Below are 15,097 nucleotides of genomic sequence, written 5' to 3'. Positions count from 1 at the left end.
CTGAGTCAGAGTCGTCCGGAGTCGGCTTTCAATACAACGGTCTATGAAGTGCATGCACAAAGTGGGAAACAAAAAACACATCGAAATGAAATTCCGAAACTATTCCGAATTCCAGACGACTCCAGACGACTTCGGACAACTCCAGACGACTTCAGCCGACTCCAGACTACTTCGGACAACTCCAGACGATTCCGAACGACTCCGAACGACTTCGACTTCGAGTAGTAGTCGTCCGAAATCATAGTTGTCCGACTACTACTCCGGACGAGTCTTACTCCGGACGGAACTAGTAGTTGTCGAATTCGGAATCGGTCTAACAACAGTTGGAGTCGGATCGGTGTCGTGAGTGCGCTCAGACACCACATTACTAGTACACTGCCACTTGAGCACAATTCGATTCGAAGCTTTGATTGGAGTTAGGATAGTAACAGGAACTGATGACCAAAGTTGGGAACAGAGACGCCGGGACTGGAGCACAGCCAATTTCTTTCAAATTTTTTTGTGTTGCCTTTGCAAGGAACTCGCAATCACACACACGCACACACACACAAACGCGGCTAGTGATCCACCTTTGGCTATTAGTGGGTATCGTGTGTGTTATCATTGATTTATTCGCTTAATCCTGTCAGCGTTAATTTTCCGTGTTTTCCTTCCAATTTCCGTGTGTTTGTGTGTTTTCCTCCACATCCCGCCCACCCACTCACCCACTCCGCCCATTCCATCTCTTATTTTTCTTGTTTTTTCTTCTCTTCCCTGTGCCTTCCCCCTCTCCACTTTTGTCGTGGAAAGTTTTGTTTGTTTTGCCTCACTTGTTGTGTAGTTTATCGCACATACGCTTCTGCTGCTGCTCCGTTTTCTTCCTTCTCCCTTTGTTTGCCCCCATTTTTGGTTTTAGTGTATGTAAATGTGTGTGTGTGTGTTTGTGGTACGCCTTTTTTTTTTTGGTAGTTTTTAGTGTTGTTTTTCCCTTTATTAGTTTGCTTTGTCATGGGCTTTGCATGAATGCTTGCTTTTGGTAAGTTTCGTGTGTGTGTTTGTTTAATTTTACGAACAACGCGCTCTTTTTAGTTTCTACTTGTTTTCTGTTTCTTTTTCTTCTTCCGTCGGATTTTTCCATCGCTAGCATTGCTCGTTAGATTCGGCCTCCTGGGTTGTTGGTTTTTTCCTTCCATTTCCCCCCCCCCCTCCCCCCTTTGGTTGATCACCACCACCAGCCGTTGATGGGGTGCGGGTGGAGATTCTCGACTTTCCGCCCCCCCTTTCCCCCCACCTGTACCTGTTGAATAAATTCTCGTGAGATCGTTTTCTGTTTCCCTCCATCGATGAGTTCCTTCACTGACTGGTTGAGTAGTTGTAGTAGTGTTTACGTGATATTAGCGTCCGAAGCCTACTGCTATGACGGTACAGGGCGTGTGTCCGACAAGGCCAGACGTTGTCGGACATCCTCGCGTAACAAGGACCGCGTGAGATTATAGTACCACAGTGAGGGAACGCTATGCTTAAATCGTTAAACTCTCCAAGATGGCACGCAACGCCCTCGGGGCATTGGGGTTTGCCCACCGACGCAGGAACTAGGCCGATTCCGAGGAGCGGGAGTTGGAAGGAGGGAGATGATAGATAACATCCTAGGTAAGCCAGTTACGTAGTAGTAATCGGCTCTTATCGCACCCATGGCGGTGTGTGTGTGTGTGTGTGTCTCTCTGTTTGTAATCCTGCTAGCATATTGCACTCATACAGGGACACCTGGTAACGGGGCGCCCCCAAGCCAAAACGAGAGGGTGTGGTATAGACTAGAAGAGTTTCGGGTTCGAAGCTCCATACACTTGTGTAACGCCACCGGATCGACGGCGTTACGCGTTACCACCTCTTTCGGTTTGACTGGTCGCGTTACGTTAACGCCGTTACCCTTGTCACACTATTATTGTATCTTGCTAACATCACGTTTGCTTCTCTCTTTCTCTCTCTCTTTCTCTCTCTTTCTCTCGGTCTCGCTTTCTCTACCTACACTTAGTTTGCTGGATCTGTAAATAGCCGCAAGCTGATGCTTCTTTTTGCTGCTGCTGTCGTGGCAAAACAAAAACGCGCTAGCTGAGGAAGGAGTGTTTTTGTTTTTCTCTTTGAGTGTGTCTCTGTATCTGTGTGTGTGTGTGTCGGAGAGAGAGAGAGAGTTAAGATTTAAGATTACTAGATAGTTCCGCGTTGCCGCCGGCGGTAACGGGTGTCGCGGTAACGGCGGCGGCAGCCGCTGCCGCCGCCACCGCCTCGAAGCCTCCGACCAGGCTGCCGACGCTGACGATCATCGGTCCCCCTCCGGCGCCCTCCACCTTTCCCCCCCTTGGCTCCGCTTCTTCCTCTTCGCCCTGCTGCTGCTCCTCTTCCTCCTCCTCCTCCTCCTCTTCCGCTTCTTCCTCTTCTTCTTCTCCCTGCTCCTCCTCCTCGTTTGCCCCTGCACCCTGCGGTGCACCATCATCGGCGGGTTCGGCGGCCCCGTCACGCTCCTCCACCCCCTGATTATTGCTGCCGTCCTCCGCCGGTACTGCCACGCGCGGCAGCAAGCTGGTCGCGTCCACGAGCGGCCCACAGTCGGGTTCGGCGGCCAGGGCGGCCACCAGCTGCTGCTTGTCGCAGCCGCTGCCGGCATAGTCCGGCAGCGGTACGGCCGCACCCTCGCACTGGGGCAGCGGTGGTAGCGGCGGCGGCGGCGCCTGCGACGGCAACGAGGCCGTCCCATTCTCCGTCCCGCCGTGCGGCTGCTCGGCGTGCCCGTTCCGCGTCGGTACGGGGCCGGCCCCGCTTAGCTGCCCGTTCGTCTGAGGGGGCGGAGGCAGCGGCGGCGGCTGGGGCGGCGACACCGGCTGGTGGTGCTCCTTCGGCTGGCCGGCGGCCATGCTGCTCTTGTTGAGGTTAGTGTAGTTTTTCTTCGATGCATTTTCGGAATGTTGTTCGCCCTTCCAGAGCCCGTCGGTCGAGTCGTCCGAGTCGTCGAACTGGCTTTTCCACTGCGAGGCGAGCGTGAGCGCCCCCTGGTATTTGGGCGTCTGGTGCTGGCTCGCGTTGTCGTCGTCGATGATCGCGTGCTGCGTGATCGAGTAGTCCCGGCAGCTCTTGTCGTCGTTCCGCCCGCCGCCGTACTTGTTGCTGGTGGTGGTGCTGCCGTACGAGCGCAGGCTTTTGCCACCGAGCGTGAGGCTTTGGCGCTGCAGGCTGCCACCGCCGGCGGACGACTGCTGCTGGTGCCCGTCGTGATGCTGCTTCGGCTGCCCGACCGACTGGCAGTGCTGCTGGGTGAGATCGCGCAGTATCATGCCGTCCGACGGCGCGTACGACAGGTCGTCCGCCTCCGTCTTCAGCAGCTTCGACTTCAGCTCCATCGACAGGTTGTTGCCGTCGTTGGACGCGTGCAGCGGATGGTGATGGTGATGGTGGTGGTGCGACTGCTGCGACATGTGGTGCGACGACTGGTGGTGCAGCGACTGCTGCTGCTGCTGCTGGTGCTGCTGCGATGGCGACTGCGACTGCTGCTTGTCGAGCGAGGAGGAGAAATCCTTGATGTTGACCGGCGGCGCGGTCAGTATTCGCAGCCGGTTGCTGCCGTGCTTGGCCGGCTTCGTCATCACCTCCGTGTGCGCCCGCACCAGCGGTATCTCGTTCTGGTGAATAGGAAAACTTATTAGACCCTGTGCGGCAGTACAGCCGATTTGTGTGTGTGTGTGTGGGTGGTGTGCAGGAGGAGGAGAACCGTGTTTCGCAGGAGCGGAATTGCAATCGGGATAACGAAAGACACGCACACACACACACACGACATAGCAATTAATTAAACACCCGAAAATGAAACGAGGTAGAAAGAAAGAGAAATTAAGAGAAAAAAAGAAGAGATTGAAAGAAAAGAAGACAATAGTTGTATCAAAAAAATTGTTCTCAAACACTCCAGCTGTTGGGATGCGTCAAGCGAAAGCAATGCAGGGGTTTCCAGGAGTTATCATAGCTGTGGGACACTTTATTGACTCTTTCATACGCGAAATGAACTTAATGTAATGGGAATTGGACTCTATAGCATCCTTGTTGGACAAATCCAACAGGAATTTCCAAGGCGCCTGTCCAAAAAGCGTACCATAGAGTCCAATTTCCAACGTATGCAGTTCACTTCCAATAGGAAAGAGTCAAGGAAGTGTCCGACAAGCATGAAAACCCCTGTAAAACCCTGTAAAAGCAATGGAATGGAGCCTAATGAAGTTGACCGGAAAAGGGGACAAGCAACTCCATTAGGCTACTCGTCGTCGCGCCGTCTGGTATCCTTCCCCGCCAAGTAACCCACGGGTTTGCCCCTGCCCCAAACGGCCCGAATTGTGACTGGCGGGAGCATTTGTAAGCAGGGAAAGGGGGCAAAACCGCCATAGCTTACCTTCACGACCACCATCTCGATCGCCGGACCGTCCGTTTTCGTCTCCTGCTGTATCTTTGCCTCGTTCGGCTCGTGTTGGTCCGCGTGGTTGAGGGCCGCCTTGGCGGCAGCGGTCGCCGCCGCGGCCCCGGCCGCCCCACCACCGCCGCCCGCGTTCAGCACGTTCTGCGGCTTCATCGATTCGATCGGTTCCGTGTGTAGCACTTTTGCCGAGTCCATGATTGGTTTGCGTTTCTCCTAAAATTTATCAAAAAAAAAAAAAAAAAAACAAAACACGAAATAATTAATGCGCTGAAAACAAACTACGGCAGCGAACGGGTCGGACATCGCCCGATCCAACATACCTCGGTCATTTCGATATCCTTATGTTTTTTGATTAGTTCACTCTTTGGTACGGCTGCGTTGATAGCTTTGGCTTCGCCGGCGTTGTAGTCGGCGTTGTTTTCCCAGTCGAACGGGTCCGTTTCCTTCACGCCCCGGCGCTTCATGCATCGTTCAAACAGAGAGATCAGCATCTGGGGCGGGTAAAACAGGAGCAGAATAAGAAATCGTGGTGGAAACACGTGGAAACAAAAACAAAAACACGTGCGATGGCGCTTACTGCATAATCCGGCTTGTCGGCGTAGTTAAGGGATTGAATATGCTCTAAGAAGTATTTGAAATCCGAAGGCAAGTGCTTGAGTAGCAAACGATGATCATATTTTTCTTTCAACATTCCAACCTGAAGCAGAAAAGAGAAGGAGGGAAATTAGTTTCATCGGGTGCATTCAATGCGGATGCGGTTGTCGCTGAACGTACTTGCTCTTTATCCTTAATTTTACGCCATGGAAGCTGGCCGGTAACAAACTCAACAAGCATATAGAACAACGACCACAGATCGTCCTGGCGGCCCATTTCACGATTTTTGTGCGCGTTTAACGAAGCGTACCTAGAAAAAAAAAAACGCAAGAAGAAAACAGATTGTTAACAGATGGGTTGCTCGGTGTGTGCGTAACGGCGTTTACGGTCCCTACCTTACGGTTCCGCGGAATCCTGCCGCAGCTCGGGGACATCGTACCTCACCCGTACCGGTAGTGTACTGCCTAGCTAAGCCGAAGTCCAGCATGTAGATTCTACGACTAGTGAGCGGTAGTCTTCCTATGGCAAAGTTACTCTGGCAAGCAAAAAAGAAAAAAAAGGGAAAAAAGGAAAATCAATCAATTCGACCCTGGCTGGCTACATCGTTACGACCTACGGCACTTACTGGTTTGATATCACGATGAAGGAAGCCGACCGAATGGATGGATTCGATCGATTTCAGTATTTGGAGGCCGATGCGCAGCGTTGTGCTGAGTGAGAAGGCACCGCGTGCCTGCGACCGCCGCAGCTCGGCCAAATTCTTCCCCTGTAGCTGCATCACAACGTAATTGAATCGATCGTTGCGCCCGCAGCCGATGAACCGACAGATGTGCTCCTTGCCTGCGTGCGGGTGTGGTGGTAAGGGCGAAACGTTAGTATGCCAGACAGTTGCCAACTGTTCGTGTGCTGTTCGTTCGCTGAAACCCTACCTTGCAGCTTCTTCAGGACGGCCACCTCCATCTTGAGTACCTGCTTCGGTTGCCGGGCCGACTCGACCTTCAGTGCGACCTGCTCGCGCGTGATCAAATCTTGCCCCTCGTAGATTTCGCCGAACCCACCGCCGCCGATCTTCTTCAGCACCTGCGGAAGAGAAAGATATCAAGCCAGATTAAGCGAATGGCAGTTCCAGGGAGAACTCCAGGCGTTCCAAAAATCCCTCACCTTCCATCTTTCCTTGACCACGTGGCCGGCCTGTAGCAGATCATCCATCTTGGGTGCGTCCGGGGTGCGGTGCTTCGCGGCGCTCGTCACTGTGCGGCTGTGCGGGGTTGCAGCGGTAAGAATGGAAGGTTGCGTCGGGGTCTAGCCAGACGGCGCAGGACTCGGACCGCGACAAGGTGCACTGCCAGGCGGGCCTGCGACCACACCACCTACGACCTGCTGCTGCTGCTGCTGCGACGCGAGGCGTTTCCGGAGCTAGCCGAAGGTGCACATTGCTTCACGCGAGAGGTCTACACGCCGCTTTGGAGGAAGATGATGCGCAGCCGGCAGGGAAGAAGGGTTGAGTGAGGGCACTTGCTGGTTACACTGCCTGCGGGAAGCGGAAGTGGGAAGTGTTAGCCAATGTCACTACTACTAAACGGTGGCAAACGTCACAGCAAAGCAAGGATATTGGATGAGAACAGAGAGCAGAGGGGAGCAGAGTTACAGGCAAGATGTATTGGGATGTTGGGAGTTCAATCAAGAGTTGCTCCGGATCACGATGAATTGTTGGAACACATACAATACAGCATATGTTTCCTCCAGACGTCCTAGGCACGAAGAATCCAATATCTCTGGATTTTGCTAGGATCCAAAACCATCTGAACTTTACTCCAAACCAAAAACTCCAGATTTTACTCCAATTCCATACCGCTGGAATTCACTCCAATCCAATATCTCTGGATTTAACTCCGATTCAATATCTTGTGGACTTTGCTCCAATCCAATAACTTCTTGATGTTGCTCCAATCCAATATCTTCTGAGCATTACTCCGATCCAATATCCCTAGAGCTTTCCACGTCTGCTTCTAATAAACGACCATAGATACGAATTCCAAAAACGAATCTCCGTGACCCGCGAGTGGCTGAGGCACTTATCCAAAGCGAAAACCCACACAAAAAACCCCCCACCCCTCTTGAATGAGGTTTTGTTTCCGCCGCCACCACAATGCAGGCAGTCAGTCAGTGACATCATCCGGTGCGAGAAGCTGCCATCCAATGGAGGGGTGGGGGCAACACCACAAAGGTTAGAGCACTTGCGCCAAGGTTGTGTCGCACGTTGCCTACCATCTTGTGCACTGCAAGCTTAACCGGAGCACATGGCCGACCACCTTTGCATTGTTACACCAGTCGGTTAGCGCTTTTTTCTCTCTTCTTTTCTTCCCTCCCCGGCCCAGTAACAAAGAGAAAGAGAGAGAGAGCAATGAAGAGAAAGACAGTGTCTATTGTCAGCTGTGCCATTAACACCCAAGGACTCAAAGAGGGTAAGGACACACAGAGCGGAATGGCGCATGCACTTCCGCATTCGGGCATTCCTGCCACAAAGGAGACGTGTTGAATAGCCCTGTGCCCGCCCTGTGTGTGTGTGTGTGTGCTTCGGGCTGCGTCCACAGGGCCACCGGCTCGAGCTCGAGTGGCCACACATACACAGCAAGAGCCCACTGGATACTACTGGATAAGGATATATGTACAGCCCACCAAAGGGAAGGCACAGTAGTGTCCTTCGCTTTACGTCCTCACAGTGCACGCGATAGGGTTAAACGGACGAACGCGGGTTTTTTTTTTTGCGCTATCGCACACCGTGCAGAGTTATCTCGGTGCGCTTGGTAAAATCGATACACTCCTTGCCTTTACAGCAAGCGGGCACAGTAACATCGAACAGGCGAAAAATGGGGATCCACCCTAGTGCCCCTTGCAGCTCCTTTTGGCAAACTTTTGGAGTGGAGGGGCTGTTGGGAGCTGCAACGCATCTGTGTATGTGCGCGCGCGCCTCTCCTCCAATGTAAGAGAAAGAAAGAGAAAGAGAAAGAGAGAGAGAGAGAGAGAGAGAGAGAGAGAGAGAGAGAGAGAGAGAGAGAGAAGGCGATATACAGCACGAGATTATGACAGTTCCTAATCGCGTGTCTAAATGATTTCTTTTTTTGTTGCTTGTGTCACTTCCCATATGGATTTTTTGGAACGGAGGCTTGATGGTCGAGTAGTGTGGCAGATGGGAATTAAATTAGCGAACCAACGTGAGAGAGGGAGCCAGCAAACAGGGCTGGGCAGTGTTATCCAGAAATGTCCTTCCCGTTGCAGTCGTTCCCAGAGTTCCCCACTGTCATTACACTAATCCATGGAAGCACTAAAGAGAGCGAGAGAGAGAGAGTGCGAGCGCTGTCACGCGACGTGATAGGACCACGTCCTTAGCGACTTCTTGCTGTTTTTCTTCTTCTTCTTTGTGTGCCTCTGCCTTGCTTGCTTTGTTTGCTGGCGGTTGCTACCCTCCCCGGTGCCGGAAAGGACAACGCGTCGCCATTAAGGCGGATTTCGTTTTTCTGATTTTGGCTGGGTTTTAATTAACAAGATGCGCGAGTTTTGCAACCACACGACACGACACGACAGGGAAAATGACTTTCACGCGTGACCACCATCACGATGCGCGTGTGTGTGTGTGTGTGCGCGTGTGTCCTTGCCAGGATGACGTGTTGCAGGAGCACTTCCGTTGATGAGGAACGCCCCAGCCACCCCCCCCCCCACCCCTCCGCCGGGGCCAATTTGATCGAAGAGCAGGACTGTTGGAGATGGCGGTAGTGGTTGATGGTCGTGCGTGTTTTTGGCCCACAGGGAGTGGCGGTGCGATGAGGTGGGAGGACTCCTTCTTCTTCCTCTTCTTCTTCTTGCGCTTGTACTTTGATTGCAGTCTGGCTGGCTGGCCTCGCGAGCGAGAGTTGGAGAAGTTTCTAAATCACTGTCCGTCCCAACCATCCCCTTCCCCTCGTTTACACTCCACCTGGTAAGGGAAGGACATCTCTGTCACACTGCTCCTGTCGCCATCTTTGTTTGCCGCCTATGCTGGGGGGGGGGGGGAAGGGGGGGATACGCCCAGGACATTTCGGCTGCGCGATGCTCTCTCTCTCTCTCTCTCTCTCTCTCTCTCTCTCTGTCGCTCTCTCTTTCTCTGCGTTCGAACACTCGCAGTATTGGAAATTGTCAAACCGAGGACCTTTCTTATCCTTTTATTTTAGTTGATGTTGCTATGTCCTGCACACCCTTATCACACACACACACACACACACACACACTATTCTTGGCCACAGATGCACACACACACACACACACAGACACACAGTTACACACAGAAGCACACAAATACGTATAAAAATAGCAAGAAATCACGCAGCAATCAATGCCTTAGTAGTCCTTGTTCTCTCGTTTTCTCTCTCTCTCTCTGTCTGTCTCTCTGTCTTGCCGGTCGAAATTGGGGGGGATGGGAGGAGTGCTAGGAACTTTCTAATCGATTCACTAATCACACACACACACGGCGTGCGCACGACGACCGTTCTCTCCCGTCTGTTTCGCGTAGCAAAAGCGACGAACACAGGAAAAGGCTTAAAAAACACAACAACAAAAAAACCCTAGAAAAATCGCCACATCTTCTGCTTGCGCTTTCAAAAACAACGAAAAACCACACACACACACACACACACACACACACACGGTTGTGCCACTTTTCACCAGCCAAAAAAAAAACAGAAAAGAAAAAGGAAGGCCTTGACCGTCGAAAAATGGTGCGACTCTGGTGTGACAAGCGGAACAGAAGCAGTAACTCATATCCTTCACATTCAACCCGCTTTTCCCATCATCCCTGACACACACACACGTGCTTCAAAATTCAATTTTCTTCTGCCACAAAGGCTAAGGAAGAAAGAATCTGCAGAAGCGTGCACATGGGGGGGGGGGGGGAGGTTTGAATCATTCTCGCGCGATGATGAATGAAAATGCGGATGATGATGGTGGTGGTGGTGCAGGGAGGGGGAAGATGCATCCAAAGAAGAAGTAGGCCATCACAGAATTCACCTGAAACAAAAGGAATAATTCTGCTTTTTTGCCGCAAACGAGGAAAAGTTGGGAAAATCTTTCTTCCTTCCCTCATCGCTTGGCCCTGTTTGGGTTAATGTGTTGCTTGTTACGGTTATTGGTTTGTTGTTTTTTTCTTCTTTTCTCTGCTCACATGTGTGCGTGTGTGTGTTTTAGTCTCATCCTTTCCTACCCACTTCCTCCTTCCGTCCTGCACGCTTCCCGACGCGGCACGTTTGTCCCTCTTCTTGGGGGGCTAGAGCGGTTTAACTTATCTAAGTTTTTGTTTTTCTTTTCAGGGCAATATAAATAGCATTTTTCCCGACACCTGCGGAGGGGGGCCAAACACTCTCTCACACGCACACAATGCGTTAGACACACACACACGTCCTTCCTGCTTTTATGCTTCTTCTTCTTCTTCCTCAACTGCCCTCATCCGCATGTGCTCGCGCTCGCATAATTTGCTCTCTCGCTCGCTCGCCCTGTTCTGTCTCTCTTGGCAACACACACACACACACACACACACAAAGAGCACTCGCCATCGGCGTTTTTCAGGTGCCCGGAAAATGCCAACGAGGAAAATCGTCCACCCACAGGGCGTAGTACCGGTGCGCGGGTGGTAGGGAGTTGGGCGGAGATCGTTTTGGACTCTCCCCTCCCCCCCCCCCCCCCCCAAAAAAAAAAAAGAGGTGTGCGGGGCGCGCCCGTGTGCGTGTGTCCATTTCGCGGTTTTTCCGGCTTTCCCACACACTGCTGGGCGCAGCAGTACACGCTCTCCCTCTCTTTCTCTCTCTCTCTCTCTCTCTCTCTCTCTGGTGTGGTGTGTGCGCTCTGGTTTTGCCTATTGCAACAACCACCGACCGCATGGGGCGGGATGGCGATGGCCGAGCCAGGAAGAAAAACCATGTGATTATTCAATTCTGCTTCTAGGAGTTGCTAATAACAGCAACAATATAAAACACGCACACACGCGCGCGCGTGGTATGGTAAAATTCGTGTATCCGCCCGTTTCTCGGCTGTTTCTGTCGCGCTCTCGGGGCCCGCGCGGCGCCCTTCTGCGGCTTTTTACTAATTTCTATTTTTTTTGGCTGCAATCTTCAACAATTTGTCCTGAATGCTTGCTGCTTTTGCTGCTGTGGTTTGCGCTGCTCTTCCTGCCTTTCTTTTCGTGGCGGGGGGTCGGGGACTACAGGTTCGCTCCTCGCTGCAGTGCTTTGCGCTGCCCTCCCGTTCGGGCCCTTTGTTGACTTTGGTTGCCTTTTTGTAACGAACCCGAAAGGATTGTCTTGGGTTGCAGCAGCAGCAGCAGCAGCACACACACACACGCACACACAGTCTCACACTACTAAACAACCACACCACGGGCAGGGCACGGGAACAACTCGTGGCGGACGTGCGAGGAGAGCACGAGGAACCCTTTTTCCTCGCTCGCCGTCTCGCTCTCGTGCCCACTGTGCCATTTCCAGCCCTGCTTTTTCCAACATCCCCACGCACACACACACACACACACACACATAGAGACACACGGACACTGACGGTACAGATTTGAACGGACAGAACGGGCAACCCCAGGATTCGCCGTCCGCGAAGCGGTATCGGTATCGGTGCTGCGCGGCTTTGTGCCTGGTGTGCCTTCCCCCCTTCCCTCCCCCTTGCCCTGCCTGTACACCCGCTGCTTCCAAAAGGCGAGGAGGCAGCAAAAGAAAACTAGGCAAAGAGGCTCTGTGGCCGTATGACGACAGTCGTCGCCTGCCCCCGGATGCCTGGTCCGACGAAGGAGCCCGTTTTTCTGTTCTTTTTTTCTGCCTCCTCCCACCATCACCGTCACTACTGCCATTTCCCGATGGATCGTGTCACGACACTCGTCACGACGGGCAAATTCTCTCTCACACACACACGCACACACACACTGCGTGGGGAAGGATGGCCGAACTCTTCGGCGCAACGGCACAAGAGAACCTGCTGCTGCTGCTGCTGCTGTCCGTGGTTCGAACCCGTCACAGGCCAAAAACTAAAAAAATAAACCCCGGAATGGAATCCGCTCCGTCGCTGTTCCGTCGTGTCGCACGTCGCGGCCACACCACACGCCCTTGCGCCCCACGGACCGTCACGGGGGAAAAACGGGAAATAATACGTTCGTCGGTCGTGCTATTACCCTGGCTATTTTCCACACTGCCTACACTGCGAATGGTTCCGTTCGGCAGCGGCCTGTCCTGTTCGGCGACGATGTGTGTGTGTGCGGTTTGGAAAAAGTTGGGCCCTTTTTTCCTCGGCCGCTCGGCTGCGATTGAGTGTTGAGGCGATTTTCACGCTCGCCCTGGTACCTGCGCACTGGCGCAACCGTGCTCGGGGCGCTGTGCTGGTGCCCCTGTGCTGCATCAAAGTCAGTAGCGGGATGGGTGGGTGAGGGTGTGGGTTGGCTGGGGGTTGGTGCTGGTGGTTATTATGTGTGTGCGCAAAAAAAAACACGCACCTCGGGTACGGGATTGTTCCCCTCTCGTTCCTTGCGCCGGACGAGCCTGCCGAGATGGGTTGTCTTTCTCTTTCTGGCCGTGTCTTGCCCTACGATGACAGTTCTTCGTGTGTGCGTGCGTGCGTGTGTGTGTGGGTAATGCCAATGTTGTGCTTCACTGAAACGGACTGTACAACGCGGTTATTGTTTGTTTCGTTTGTCGTTCGCCAATTTTGTGTGCCTAGCACCCTTTGTTTACCTTTGTCCGGTGACACACCAGCGCAGGACACGGGATTCTTTCCGTGCTGTATGCATTAAACTACCTTTATTGGGTTGAAAAACGAGAAAAATGAAACGAAGCGGGACTGCCATTTGTGGTTGCTCTGTGCCGTGCGTTGAAACGGTTGAAACTGGTTTTTGACAGCTGCTGTCACTTTCGCACGCTGTCAGGTGTTTTTAACGAAAGACGGCTGTCGAGGGGGTGCTCTACCCATGGTTAAGGCGGTGGCAACGCTCATCGGATGCGATTTTGTCGGATGAGATTTATATGGGATTTGACAGATAACGTCGGACGACGAAATCGCACGTCCGACGTTATCTGTCAAATCCCATATAAAATTTTGACAGGCCTTCCGATAAAATCGCATGCGATGGAGCACAGACACGGGCCTTATACACAAGTGAAACACTGTTTAAAATAATGATGTGTTGTACGAATTAATTTACAATAAATTTATTAAATTAAATAAATAAAAGATGATCCAATGAAAGTAAAGTTTTACTAATTGAACATAAAGTATAAAAATAATTTTAACCCATATTTAAGGAAGTATATGTGTATCCCATTTCTTTTATAAACATATCCATAAAACTAAAAAAATATTATAAGGGCGAAAATAACTGCTTCGAATTCAAATAAACTACTACTACTGTGTAGCAGCAATGAGATGATTGACGACGTTTGTCTTTGACACTTTGACAAGATCCAACTTGTACCGATGTCATGCATTAAAAAGCTATAAAGTTCCACCATGTTCGGTACACACTCTTAAAAAGCCTTAAAGTTTCATCGTCAATCCTACAGATAGTACTAGTGTGTGATAGTGTTAAAAAGCTTTATGGTTCCACCAAGTACCGTTTCAACTCTTAGTAACGAAGTGCGATATCGGAACGATTTTTCTTTAAACAGCCCCAAATCAGCTATGGAATTCGAGAATGGCTATTTGGGAACTCCAATGTAAACCACCAGTACTGAAGCAAGTGAGATTTGAGTAATGGTCGTTGGTTTTGATACCCACGTATCTGACCACACGACCAATTTCATAGATTTTTGCTCAGAAAGTTAGAAGGCTATATAGGTCATGATTAGATGAAGCTTGTCGAAACACATTGCAATAAAAGGACAGCAATATAACAATGAGTTTTAATACATCATCTATTGAGGAATCCAATGAAGCTATGGAGCTTTAGTTTTTTTTAAATAGATATTCGATTTTCTTGGGTCGTAAAAGTTTTTTGTTCAGAGCGAATGGTTCAAACACTCATATTGCTTTCAAACATTTAGTTTAGAATGAAAAATTAACATATTTAATACAATATAATGGTTCTTGATAATTTTAAACAAAAGAATGAAAGTGTCATTCATTTCTGCGAATCATTCGTTTCAACAAACTCCTTAAGCCAAAAGTTCTTTCTATACAGCTTGCTTAAGAATGAAACTAGAAGAATGTTTTGTAAAAAATATTGCTAGAATAAAGTAATTACATTATCCATAGGAACAAATGACAAGAAACTTCATTAAATGATTAAAACAATACAAAATATCAAAAATATCAAAAACACAATCGTGGTAGCTCTTTATGAGAGATGTTTGTCTCTAAAACAATATTTGAATGAACAAATAGCTCCATTTGTTGGTTATGCGAAAGCAAAAAACTCCTGAAACTTTTACCACGAAACCACTGCTCGGATTGCATTCTAACGGAACAATTCAAATCGCTTGCGTAATGTTCACATCGCGGTGGTTTTCGAATTTTTAACGAAACTGCTATCATTCCGAGCGAGTGAGTTCCAGCCAGCCCGCTCATCCAGACACTCAATGCATTTGTTTTCATTTCAAAACGGGAAGGGCTGATAATGAGCAGCGATGGTGATGGTACGCTGTAAATGTGTTGATTGAATTTTTTTTGTTATGATTATTTTTTTCCTTATTTCCATTTTGACAGCACAGAGTATGTTGCAAACATACAAACATATAAAAAAATTAATGAACATGATTGTCTTCAGCCAACACATGTAATTAATGTATGCTCAACAAAGGGGTTTATCAATTTTACAGTCGACTATATGGACGTTAAAAAAAAAGCATATAAGTTTATGCTGTCCCACGTTTTACGTCATTCAATCAAAACGTTTGAACCTTTTTTTTTATTATCAACTGCAGCTCATTGCACAATAAGAAACAACAAATCAAAACACTCCATAGTCCTTTTCACTGAGCCGGTACGGTGGTCTGTGAGCGCAGTCCCACCGCTAGGCGCCCGCTAGTTCACGGGCTCGCCGTTTCGTTAAAGTGGGGGCGCGAC

General features: G+C 50.4%; 1 protein-coding gene across 4 annotated transcripts; it reads right to left on the bottom strand.

Moving 5' to 3' along the window:
- Positions 1–558: 558 nt before the first annotated feature.
- On the bottom strand, positions 559–12,873 carry LOC120905472 (tau-tubulin kinase homolog Asator). 4 transcript variants are annotated; one of them, XM_040316263.1, is made up of 11 exons: positions 12,772–12,873; positions 12,534–12,700; positions 6,182–6,551; positions 5,950–6,100; positions 5,646–5,860; positions 5,416–5,555; positions 5,201–5,330; positions 5,004–5,123; positions 4,747–4,917; positions 4,403–4,639; positions 559–3,677 (listed from the first exon to the last, which is right to left on the bottom strand). In XM_040316263.1, exons 3-11 carry the CDS (start codon positions 6,227–6,229, stop codon positions 2,169–2,171), a joined length of 2,721 nt encoding a protein of 906 aa, XP_040172197.1. In that variant the 5' UTR covers positions 6,230–6,551; positions 12,534–12,700; positions 12,772–12,873; the 3' UTR covers positions 559–2,168. The 4 variants fall into 4 exon arrangements, with proteins under 4 accessions (XP_040172197.1, XP_040172196.1, XP_040172199.1 ...); XM_040316262.1 differs by lacking the exons at positions 12,534–12,700; positions 12,772–12,873 and adding an exon at positions 12,216–12,491; XM_040316265.1 differs by lacking the exons at positions 12,534–12,700; positions 12,772–12,873 and adding an exon at positions 12,216–12,490 and having other exon boundaries at positions 559–3,650.
- Positions 12,874–15,097: the final 2,224 nt, after the last annotated feature.

Source organism: Anopheles arabiensis, chromosome X, assembly GCF_016920715.1.
Source record: "Anopheles arabiensis isolate DONGOLA chromosome X, AaraD3, whole genome shotgun sequence".
NCBI lineage: Eukaryota > Metazoa > Arthropoda > Insecta > Diptera > Culicidae > Anopheles > Anopheles arabiensis.
The sequence above is the reverse complement of the archived record's forward strand: the minus strand, read 5'-3'. Positions and strand labels throughout refer to the sequence as shown.